Source organism: Orbicella faveolata, unplaced genomic scaffold (assembly GCF_042242905.1).
Source record: "Orbicella faveolata isolate gen_17 unplaced genomic scaffold, um_ofav_v1 contig_1, whole genome shotgun sequence".
NCBI lineage: Eukaryota > Metazoa > Cnidaria > Anthozoa > Scleractinia > Merulinidae > Orbicella > Orbicella faveolata.
The window spans coordinates 33952375-33964657 of NW_028301536.1; the positions used below are offsets into that span (position 1 = coordinate 33952375).

General features: G+C 40.4%; 1 protein-coding gene across 2 annotated transcripts; it reads left to right on the forward strand.

Annotated features, from left to right (window-relative positions):
• Positions 1 to 2944: 2944 nt before the first annotated feature.
• LOC110041146 (ribitol 5-phosphate transferase FKRP-like) lies at positions 2945 to 10534 on the forward strand. 2 transcript variants are annotated; one of them, XM_089273515.1, is made up of 4 exons: positions 2945 to 3086; positions 3387 to 3550; positions 5194 to 5295; positions 6542 to 10534. In XM_089273515.1, the coding sequence occupies exon 4, from the start codon at positions 6565 to 6567 to the stop codon at positions 7273 to 7275; it is 711 nt and encodes a 236-aa protein (XP_089129641.1). In that variant the 5' UTR covers positions 2945 to 3086; positions 3387 to 3550; positions 5194 to 5295; positions 6542 to 6564; the 3' UTR covers positions 7276 to 10534. The 2 variants fall into 2 exon arrangements, with proteins under 2 accessions (XP_089129641.1, XP_020602082.2); XM_020746423.2 differs by having other exon boundaries at positions 2945 to 3550.
• Positions 10535 to 12283: the final 1749 nt, after the last annotated feature.

Here is a 12283-nt window from a genome sequence, read left to right on the forward strand (position 1 = left end):
TGAAAATAATTTTATAATAAAAACGGATCGTATTACTATTTGCCTTACATGCAACCATGGCCAACGACCCACACCATTCTCTCTTCTCGCTCCGATCGATTCTCTGGCGCATGGTAGACCAAAATGAATTTTTGGGAGTGGCGGTGGGCCACTAACTAGTTTCCAAGGGGTTAATTAAATCTCAGAAAAAATAATTTCCATCTGGGTTCTTTACGTAGGATTAATCAGTTTTGATATTTACTAAAGCAGGCTTTCGTTTTTAAAGAGTACCGATTTATAATTCTTTGTATCTGAGTAAATTGTCAAATGCCTCAGCCCCGGGCAGTCCTTGCTAGCAAATGCCTAGCCTGCGTGGCCGGCGGTATTGTAGGCGCGCGCTGTAAAGTTTTGGCGGCCTAGCCGCCTTTTGCGAGGGGTCCTCTTCCCCATTCTCCTCGCGGCTTCGCGGCTCGCTTTAGCGGCTCCGCCGCCAAAACTTTATTCCGTGCGCCTACAATACCACAACAAAACTTTACTCCGCCCGCCTGCAATACCGCCAGCTGCGTACGCAGGCTGGCAAATGCCCCATGGTGGGAACATGTCAAATGCCCGTCAAATTGAGCTTGGTAACTACACGAGGTGCTATACATTGTTATGGAAACTGCACTAAATGAGCAACAGAAGTTAAAGTTAAAACAGGGAAAGTTTTGCTGTCAACAAATCTCTGAGCGAGAATATCGGTTTAAGCTTCAGCTAGAGACAAAACGCGTCGGAAGAAATAAACGAAAAGCTCACGTACAACTACAAGAAGTCTTCCTTTGTGCTGCGCTTCAGTCTCGTCAAAAACTCTGATAATAGTAGTTCACTGACTAAAGATAGAAAAACACCAAAGAGATAATTACCTGAGCCACCCGAAGGAATAAGGATGCTTAAGGATAGAGAATATAAATACGGATTACAAACGACGAACTTGAAAAAAAATAGGCTAAACTTTTCACGTGATGCTCAAACCGTGACCGGTAGATATTTTAATGTAGGTGACATCGAGGAAGGCGAAGCATTATTGCGTTTTCAAAATTCTACCTTTAATAACATCAATAGTCATCACTTTAGATCTAATATCCTGTGTTAATTAATCAGTGATCCAAATAAGCAATAGAATTTCAGTGAATTTATCACCTTTTCTTCTCCGGACTCAGGCTAGGGCTGTCCATCGCCGACATTAAGAAAACCGAAAACATAAGGATAACCTAATAAAGACGTATTTACGCTTTTGCAGCCGTTAAAACAGAGGAAATTACGTTTAGGAACACCTTTGGTCCTGATAAACGTCTGTGGTTTTTAGCGGGAAATGCCATCCTACGTTGCTGTGAGGTTGACTGCGAGATATCGGGTACCCTATTTGCCACTATTTGCCACTATTCGCTACTATTCGAGACTATTCGCACTATTCGCGTGTATTCGCTATTGGCTATTCGCTATTCGCTATTCGGGTTTTCCAGGCACCCGTATGGAGTAAGCATGCTTAACTGATCATTAGGCCAAGAACCGCAGTGTAAAAAGTTAAATTTACTGGCACTACAAAGTTTCCCGTAGATTTTGATCTCAAAGTAAGCGAAAATTTGATAGATTAGAATTCCGTGCCGTCAGGGCTGAAAGTTATTCATAACTACACAGAGGTATGCTAATTTTCTGACAACAATTTTCACGCTCAAATTGGGACAACTCAAAACAAATTTCTGAGTATATCCCCGGTTCCTGAGGTTTGCCTTTTTTTCTTTCTCATGCTTTTTCTCAGTTCTAGCTTTGATCGTGCGCAGAGACGGCTTTTTCATTTTAATCAGTGGCTCACAGAGGAAAGATATCCCCGGTTCATGAGGTTTGCTTGTTTTTTTATTTCATGCTATTTCTCAGTTCTATCTTTGATCGCGCGCGGAGAGGGCTTTTTCATTTTAATCAGTGTCTCACAGAGGGCAGAAAACCGGCTCTGGACCATGGCCAGGGTAATATGTCGACAGTCAAATGTCGACGAAATTATCAAAGTTCCAAGAGCGTCCAAGAGTGGGCTGAAAGTGAAAAGTTGATGACAAAAACCTTCCTCACTCCATACATGCCTGAACGGATCAATCTTTTCCCGGTTTTTCAAGATAAAACGAATCATCCGATTGCATCATTTTTGTTAACACAAGTCATCAAATTGCTGCACGTAATTTATTCCAACTGGAAAGTGAACTCAAGCAAGCTGATTTTCTCTTGGAAAAAAGTTTATGTTCGCCACATATTTTTCAGTTTTCCTTGTATCGGCGCTTTAATTTTGGTGGGTGAGCGTTAGTTAATTTTGTTACGTAGGTGACCTTCACTGAAAGGGCAGAACGTGTTTGGAGAAGAGGCGAGGAGAAGACAGAGGTTTTTCTTTCTCCTCTCCTCCCCCGTCCTTCGTTATTCAGCTTAGCTTCTTCTCCTTACTCCTTAGTTTTGCTCTCTGCCGATATTTGTCTTGTTTCCTGCCAACCAACAAATATAACGCTCACCTAAGTACGCCTGAATTTTAGGCTAAGAGCCCGTGTCACGTGCTTCAAATAAAAAGCGCTAAATTTCGGCGAAAAACCGGCTTCAAAGACATAAATCATAATAATAATAATAGTTCCGTGTAGCGCACACATCCACCACAGAAACGTTGAGTTACACGACCAGGCAATTGGCTAACCCAAATGTTTCCTGATAAAATATAAGAAAATGCGCAACGTTTGTCCTCTATAGTTTAAATGTTGTTGAAGTAAGGAAAGTTTGTAATTCCATGCAGTTAGCAATTCAAGCCCCCCCGCCCCGCTTCCCCCGCCCCCTCCCCCACCAGGCTAAGTGGGTCAAAAGTCAAAAGACCTCCACCAATCCGTTGCGCTGTCAGTTCGTGACCGTGGCCCGAATTAATGATATTCAGTTGGTAAACAAGTCCTTAAACAGGCTTGTAAATTTTATGTTATGCTAATAAACGTCTCCACGTTGTACTTGCCTAAGACGTTAATTAGTTCCTCAGCAGCTCTAGCCGGCGAATTACACGGGATCAGTGATATACGGAGTCCTTTCTTAACCCATCGACGCCATTTCTGGTAGGTTTTGAAACTTTGAACTTTGGCGCAAGCGAAAATTCGATCAAAGACTCCAGCGCGTAGCTATGTCATTAAAATGTTAGCCAGTGAAATTGCTTTGTTTTCGTGCGTTAGCGAGGAAATTTGATCCCATTCAATTTGAAAGACTTTAGAGTTATTTTATCTCGCGAGGAGCAATGAAATCCGCTATTTTAAGCCTGATGAAAATAAAAAACAGGGTATCCGAGCATACCCATGCGTCAAATCAGAAGCTTACGGTCAGATTTACAACCTGAATCGTTCTAGTGTGATCTTTTCTAGATGTGAGCCATCTTACTTGGCCTGCCACACCACGTTTTTGTCGTTCAGTTTCATTTGACGAAAAACGGAATTGACAGAGAAACCGAGGAATCAGTTACCGAGGAATGTTGGATATCCTTAACAAGGTCTCTACGAATTCGACTTAAACTGGCTACATGGTTTCAGTAAGTTGTCTTGTTTAATTCACCTGACTAAGCACATTAAAATAAACGTCCTCTAGTGACCCTCAGCCTCATGCGTCCATAGTTTTTCCTTAAAATTTGAGCTTAACTGAAATTTGAGCTAGACTAACCGTTCTTACATTAAATCAGGTCAGACGTAAAAAAGAGTGTTATGTTTGTTTGGACATATTCAGTATATTCGAACTTGGAAATATTTTTCGCTTTTAATTCGACCCCTTAATACCTGGTTAGTCTAATCCCAAATAGACTCTCTGATCGAGGATAAAGTTTATAAGTTTGCTTTTTTAAGAACAACAATATGTACATAATAGGATTTTCAGCTTCATTCCTAATGCGGTGCTTACTCAAACTCAAGACAGTCTAGCCCGTTTGATGGCCGGTACCATCTTCATCCGAAACTACTATGTCTTTTACGCTTCATTTTGGCAAGAAATATCTAAACACCAACTAGCCAATCTACCGGTATTTTGCAAACTTCTTATCTTCCGTGACGTCCTTCAAATATTTGGCGCGGCTGAAGCAAACTTTCTGTGTGTCCATCGAGTTATACAAACACGAGTTGACAGGTGGGTCGCTCGAAGACCTTTACGTGGCGTTATCAAATTATAAAGTAAAATCGAAAATAACTTTACCAGCTAAAAGACATTCTAAACATGTATCCTGGAATAAGTTTTCAGATCCGCGATAGCATCCTTTGTTTTTAAATTATAAAAGTCCAATATTTTGAATTTTCGACTTTCGCACAACACGATATCTGTCAGTCAAGATGCCATAGAAAGATGTCACGCATGTTTTAAAAAATTTAAAACAATGACTTATCTTGTCATTCTTAGCACCGTGGATAGTTAATCGTTTAGGAGAAGTGTTAATGTGAAAGGTTACTAGTTCTCGAGTGTGAGCAGAAGTTAACTCCACGTGTTGCCATTAGTTTCATTGATTTCCGGCGACTAAATTTCAGCGCAGTGTCACGTTAGCAGTGGCGAATACAGCTGTTTCCACAAAGGTTGTCCCACACAAGGCGTAAAAGCGTACGCGACAATGCCGATTGGCATTATGGGTAGTAACAGGAAGAAAAAGCATAAATATACGTGTTTGTGCTGTTTCCTTCTGTTATGATGAAATGCCTTTAGCTTCAATCAAGCAACCGTTAGCTTTCATTACCCATAATACCTTTCGGGATTGTCGCTCACGCTTTTGCACTTTTGTAGGACAACCTTTCTTGAAACAGCTGTATACGCATGCCCGGCAGCCGGGAACGGTCGTGTTTTACTGACTACAACCACTAAATGCCCGGAAGTCTGATATTTTGAAAGAATTTTAACGGAAAGCCTTATTCCAACCTCTTGAGAGTATTCCATCCTTCTTCACTAATGTCGAGCGATTCCAAAACTCATTTTAGCCAGTTCTAGTTGAGGCATTTCCATCCTGGTCCATACTGAACTCTTTTAGAGAAATATGTGGGAGACGTTTTGACGGATAACTCGAGTACTTGCCGAAGTATTACGTAGGCCAACCGAAGTGGCAATATAATGATATTATTTGACAAGTGACTCATAAATCAGGGCATTCCGTGACCCCTATCGTCATTTGATAGTAGTTGCCTAAACTGATTTTGCTTTTTTCAGTCAGTTTAGAATCCTTGTGGAGCTTTAGTCGTGATCACCTTATACTCGCCATTCCGAAAATCACGGTGGCCGCAAACTCTTTGAATTCGCTCTTTGGCAAAGGTAAGTTACCTTGTTTAATCGCGGTTAATTTGTTTCGATATAGTACTCACAGATCAGAGTAAGAATTATTTAAGACATTTTAACGGTCGTTTATTTGGTTGAATGCTATATATAGTTCCTACAACTATTTATGGTTGCCAGAGGTCAGGAAATGGTCAGCGAAAAAACTTTTCAAGGTTAGGGTTAAGTCAGGGAATACCACTTTTAGAATCAGGAAATATAAATACTGTAATGACCTTTTGAAGAAAAGTCAGGGAAAATCGAAGTTAAAACATGTACCATTGTCTTGATAACATTGAACGCTAGAAGAAACATTTCAAGTCACTATGACGTCAAGTTTTTTTTCTTTTATGAAGAACGCGAATATAATTTGTTGAACACTTACCAGTCTCTTGATGATGAGTGGATGGAAAGAGTGACTGTTACGGGAGGCTGGAGACCGCTACAATATCTGACATTGTTTATTTATTTGGTCAAGGCAATCAATATTTTTTAGGTAGAAGTCAGAGAATTTTAAAAACTGATCAGGTAGCAATTATGTTTTACACTATTTTTCTCTCGCTCGAGATCTAACCCATCACGTTAACATTACAGCACAGTAGGTTTGTTGTCAATGAGGATACTGTTCTGATATAACTGATTCATAACTAGTTATTTGGCCACACAGCGACAAAGAAATCACGGAAAGCAAAAAACGTCCCCCCCCCCAAAAAAAAAAAAACAAAAAAACAAAAAAACAAAAAAACAAAACAAAACAAAACAAAAAATAAAGAGAAAATGAAGGCACGAAGAGGCTAAACAGAATATCTTGCACCGGCAACCTGAAACTTGAAAAGGTCTGAGGTCGTTCGCGGATAGGAGAGATATAAGGGAGTGGACGATCTCGTACTGACTTATACGCAGCAACGCCAGCAGTATAAAAAACATGCAGGGAACTTTTTATCGCTTTCAACTTGAATTTGCAAAGGTATCCATCGTGTGAATGCGTGTGTAACTGAGGCCTTTTCACCACAAGTGATCAAATTGAAAATTATCTCAAAGAATTCGAAAGAATTTTCAGTGATCACGAGTGGTGTACATGTAGATCTTAATTTAACTGCGATTACTCGATCATGCGCGGGCATTATTAAGTTGCCGTATAACCATACTAGGCGCAAAATATAGTGTAGTCAATGACGAGAATCAATATTTGTACCAATAAAAGAAAGGATTCCAAAATTGTTCTTGTTCGATTCTCCGTGATTAGGGACTGGACAAGCTGTAAAAGAGATGGCATTTCAGAATAGTTTGCTATACCGTGCAGTCAGAAGAAGAGGTTGCCTGGTGTTGAAGTGCCTACTGGTCTTAACTATTGTTGCTTATGTTGGACTCAGTTGTTTGGATTACGCTCTTTACGCGGGAAACAAACCAGGGGCTGCCCCACCTTCGTGTTCCGAGACCGACGAATACAGAGCTATTCTCATGGATCTTGCCTACAAGACTCACTTAATACTGGACAACCTGGGAGTGGAACACTGGTTGATGTACGGCTCTCTGTGGGGTCCCCTGCGTGGAATTCATGAGCCACTCCCATGGGACTTTGACGTGGACTATGGAATTAACGGAAGCAGTGGGATCTTCAAGAAAATGACTTGGGAAGAATTTAAAGCTAAACTTTCGGAGGCAGGGGTGAGAGTATTTGATAAGTTAAAATCAACTGGGTCGTTGACATTGAGACCAAAATCAAGTGGTGCCAATGTAGACATATATCTCTATTATGACCGTGGAGGCTACATGATGAGGTCTGGGTACGAGCCATGGCTGCTTTACATACATTATCTACTTTACCATAGGTTTCCTTCCAGACTTGTGCAGAAACCGCTGCCCAAGGTCAAGTTTGGCCACTTTAACGTTTCTGTCCCGAGGGAAGGAATAGAAATAATGAAATATTTGTATCGATTTAACTGGTGGAAGGTTGTCAAACCGGTGGGTTGCGAATAAGCATTTGGAATTTCAAGTCAAGTGGCGTGACGAGTGAAACTAGCACCATTAAGTTCTGGAAAAAACAATGAGCGAGAATCTGACTGTCTCAAATTGTGACTCCCTGTTGAGTTCACTCGGAGGCAAAAAATACCTTTGTATATGGACATAAGGTACACTGCTTCTGAGTGAATGAATGAACGAACGAACGAACGAACGAACGAAGGAACGAAGGAACGAAGGAACGAACGGAACGGAACACCCGAGGGTACTCCCAGAAAAGTTGGGCGGGGTGTGCGGCCCACTTCCCAAAACCCTTACCCTATTTGTGAGGGTGAATTAATCAACATGACACGAGCGTGGGACAAAGGAAAATTCTGAGTCCCCGACAGGAATCGAACCCATGACTTCCCGAACACCGGGCGGGCGCTCAATCCCCTGAGCTACGAGAACTCATGGAGAGCAAGGTCATTTAACTGAGTTCATATATGATAGGTGTCCTGCATACTGCTAGGATCAACGCTATCGAATTCATCGTGAGTAGTGATAAGTTAATAAAGATGGTGAATTTTAAGCTCGGTAATGAAATGTGAAGGTGAATTAATCAACATGACACGAGCGTGGGACTAACGAAAATTCTGAGTCCCCGACAGGAATCGAACCCATGACCTCCCGAACACCGGGCGGGCGCTCTATCCCCTGAGCTACGAGAACTCATGGAGAGCAAGGTCATTTAACTGAGTTCATATATGATAGGTGTCCTGCATACTGCTAGGATCAACGCTATCGAAGTCATCGTGAGTAGTGAGTAGTGAGTTCTCGTAGCTCAGGGGATAGAGCGCCCGCCCGGTGTTCGGGAGGTCATGGGTTCGATTCCTGTCGGGGACTCAGAATTTTCCTTTGTCCCACGCTCGTGTCATGTTGATTAATTCACCTTCACATTTCATTACCGAGCTTAAAATTCACCATCTTTATTAACTTATCACTACTCACGATGAATTCGATAGCGTTGATCCTAGCAGTATGCAGGACACCTATCATATATGAACTCAGTTAAATGACCTTGCTCTCCATGAGTTCTCGTAGCTCAGGGGATAGAGCGCCCGCCCGGTGTTCGGGAGGTCATGGGTTCGATTCCTGTCGGGGACTCAGAATTTTCCTTTGTCCCACGCTCGTGTCATGTTGATTAATTCACCCTCACATTTCATTACCGAGCTTAAAATTCACCATCTTTATTAACTTATCCTTACCCTATTTGTGACCAAAATCTGCGATTTTTGCTACCCTATTTATGACCTGGCCAAAAATGTGATACTCTATTTATGACCATTGCGGCTGGCACAGTTGCCCTAAACATAAGTTATGAAGGGCTTTTGTTGACGGTGTTATTGATAATGATGAAAAAGTAGCTTCTTCTAAGAAGCATACCCAATTCAAGATTAGAGTGCTAAAACCACACAGTATTTAAGACCAAAATGACCAAAATCGATACCCTATTTATGACCAAAACGGCTAAAAAACCCTAATCTTTGGGGCAGCACATACCTATATAGCCCATATAAGGGAGTGCACCTCCCCCCCCCCCCCGGGAAGGAACGGAACGAACGAACGAATGGATGAATGGATGGACGGATGGATGATTGAATACATAAATGATTGAACAAACTAACGAGCGAACGAATAAAGACACGGACGGGCGTAGGACGGACAAAAGGAAAGAACGGGCGAATGTCTGAGTGAGAGTAAATGGCCTTTATCTAAACATGATGAAATTTAAGCTATAAACTTGTGGGGTCGCCGTGCAAAGGAATAAGGTGAATGAATGTAAGAAAAAAATTACGATTAAGTACTTTTGGAGCATACATAAATGTTTCCGGATTCCTAAAACAAAGCAAAAGGTACCTAAAATGAAACATGAAGTAGTAACAACCAATTTAAAATGTTGACGATACATGATGTCAAAATGTGAAGATTGGTACCTTTATTTCCTATGATAGGTAGTGGTTTTAAGGTTTTGAAACGTTTATGATTCCAGATTTTTACAGGTTTTAATCCTTTTATTCCGGCTTTAGATGTATGTTCGTATTTTGAACCAGCTTCCAGTATATCGTAGATAATACGTGAGCAAATAAATGATTGATTGATTGAATGACTGCTGGTTGATCGATTGTGTGAATGACTCTCTGTTTCCCATACCGGAGTCAAGCAGATGCATAAAGCGGTTTTCACTGAGCGTCGAGAGTAATTCTGTTTGCTTTGCTTTTGCATAATAATTGTGTCGAGGCAAAGACTATCAGCTATTTCTGAAATTCCAACTTTTACGTTTAATGTCCATCCAGCGATGCAGGTCCCATCCGTGAAATCGCTAGGGGTACATATTGTTGATCAAAACGTAAACTGGGGTTGTCGTATATTGAGTATTTGTAAGAAGATTGCCTCTGCTTTGGGTGCAGTTAAACGAATACGGCATCTCGTTCCTTTTAATGTTCTAATTGATGTGTATAATAGCTTAGTTCAACCATATTTTGATTACTGTAGTGGCGTTTGGGGCAACTGCAGTGTCAGAATTTTAAAGAAAAACTACAGAAGCTCCAAAACCGCGCAGCCCGTATTTTATTGTATGCAAACAATGAAGACGATATTGATAAGCTGTCCCGGGCACCCGGTTGGTGAAAACTTAGTCACCAAGGGCTTCTAGCCACCTCTGTTATGATGTTTTAAACTTTACATGGATTGACCTCTGAATATCTACAATCTCGATTAGTATCTCCAATATATTACTTCGTATCCACTGAGGAATTCTGAGAATAAATTGGCTCTTCCACAGCCCTGCAAAAGAGAAAACGTTTTCCTACAGGGGTGCTATGTTGTGGAACAGTTTTTCTCGTGAACTCCGATCTTTAGTTTCGTTGAGCATATTTAAACGTAAACTGCGTCATTACAGCTTTGAATGAGACACAACATCCTCGAAAAGCAGCTTTAGTGATATAATAGGTTTTTATTCCTACATGTATAATAACATATTAATATTAGTTATTAGTTTAGCTAGGCAGGCTTGGACATTTTATACTTTTAAATTGTGCTGAAGGAATTTTTTCCACGTATAATTCAAGTTATCAATCAATCATTTAATGAATCAATCAATCAGTTAGTCAATCAATCAATCAATCAATCAATCAATAAATCAATAAATCAGTCAATTAATCAATCTAGCGAGTGGTTTAAAAAAACTTGCGCCACTATACCATACAGTCAGAAATAAAACCAAAACGAATCGTGATTCGGTTGCACACGTTTTCCCGCGCTTTTTGTCGGCTTGAGTTTTTGGATGATTGCTTGCGTAATTAGAGCAACAATATTCATAAGCATCTGCAACCCTGAACCTTTGAACCTTAGTCATTTGTCGCGTTTATTCTAAACTTTTGAAATCTTAGACAATTGATCTCATTTTTAAAGTTAATAAAAGATGTAATGGCTCTAAAGTTAGACAGAAAGCTATAGTAAATGGTTTGAACCCAGGAGTATCAGCAGTTCGTATAGTGTGATCGTCCGGGTGAGGGTAGTTCTGAAAAGAACTGTTATTGGTGACTGACGTTTCGACAACCTGAGCGGAAGTCATCTTCAGAGTCAAGTGAATAGTTTTTGTCAGTCAACATGTGATGTTATAAGGCTGGTCCGTTGAACATGATTGGTCAGTTTAGCCATGGTGGTATTAGCTGAAAGACTCGTGTAAAGTTTGTCATCAGTCATTGGTGGGTTTCGATCCGTCTTATTGTTAGTCAAATTGTAGTCAGACTACAGAAGGCTATTCCACACGTGCCGTACTCTAGCAGAAACTCTGTTTTGATTATTTGGGATATTGCAAAAACCGAATCTCATAATTGTTTTATTCAGTACATTGTTTCAAAGAAAATAACGCAACGAACACAGTTTATTTTCGACAAGCCATGTTGACATTGCTCTTGGAAATCATCCATTGCGCGCGCAACCAACGGATTATTCACTAATCTGCTAGCAGATTAGTGAATAATCCGTACTTGCGCTGTTTCTCAGAATTAACTGTAGACTTTTAGCCAATGAGAAGACAGATGGTAACTACAATGTATAATAAAAATCGTTATTTGAAGCAAATTTCAGTTATAATTCTATTAAAACAATTAGATTATTCGCTCTCGATTTCTGTGAGGTGATAAATTATTCGGCCTTCGGCCTTTTCAACTACTATCCATAGAAATCTCAAGCTCATAACCTAATTGTTAATTAGTGTACGGTGCCTGAAAGTCGTCCACGAAACGGCGACGTTTTTCTTGTTTTCCCAAAGTTTTGAAGAACATTTTGATACAAATGGATCATTAAATTCCCGAGAAGACCAAAAGAAGGACATTTGCAGTTTCTTGACTTTGAAAAGCTTGAGATCATTGAAAAAATGATGCGCACACACACAACTGCAATTTCAAATGACGATTCAGTCCGAGCCATCTTTCTAAGACATGAAGTTTCGTAATACGTCAAATTAACAAATTAACGTCAGTTTTTATGCGTCTGTCCACTTATTGATTATAAATTACGTCATAACAATGTCAAAGTGGCTGTGGAACCACGAGCCGCAGGGGAGTGCTTCCGCAGTAAACTTTGACAATGTTATGACGAAATTTATCATCAATAAGAGGACAGACGCATACAAAACTGACGTCAATTTGTTTTTCACAATAGCAAGACCCCAAAATGGTCAAATGCCAGGAATAAAAGAGGGGAAAAGACGCCGTAAACTTGCCGTAAATAGAGATAAGTGAATTTTATTCAAAATGACGCAAACATTGTCGATAGCTTTTCTCGCTTTTTGATTGGTTACTTAAAAAAGTCCATAAGATCTCATTGGTTAAAAAGTTGACGGTTTGACAGCCGAAAGTTGAACTTGAAAGCCTGCATAAATTAAAATTTTATGCGTCTGTACTCTTATTGATGATAAAAACGAGCCAATCAGGCGCCCGGGTCGTTTTTTCCTCTCGTCCCTATGATAGGGAAGCTG

Bases quoted from the DNA above. Each gene is read 5' to 3' on its own strand.
- LOC110041146 (XM_020746423.2), top strand. From the start codon at position 6,565: ATGGCATTTCAGAATAGTTTGCTATACCGTGCAGTCAGAAGAAGAGGT.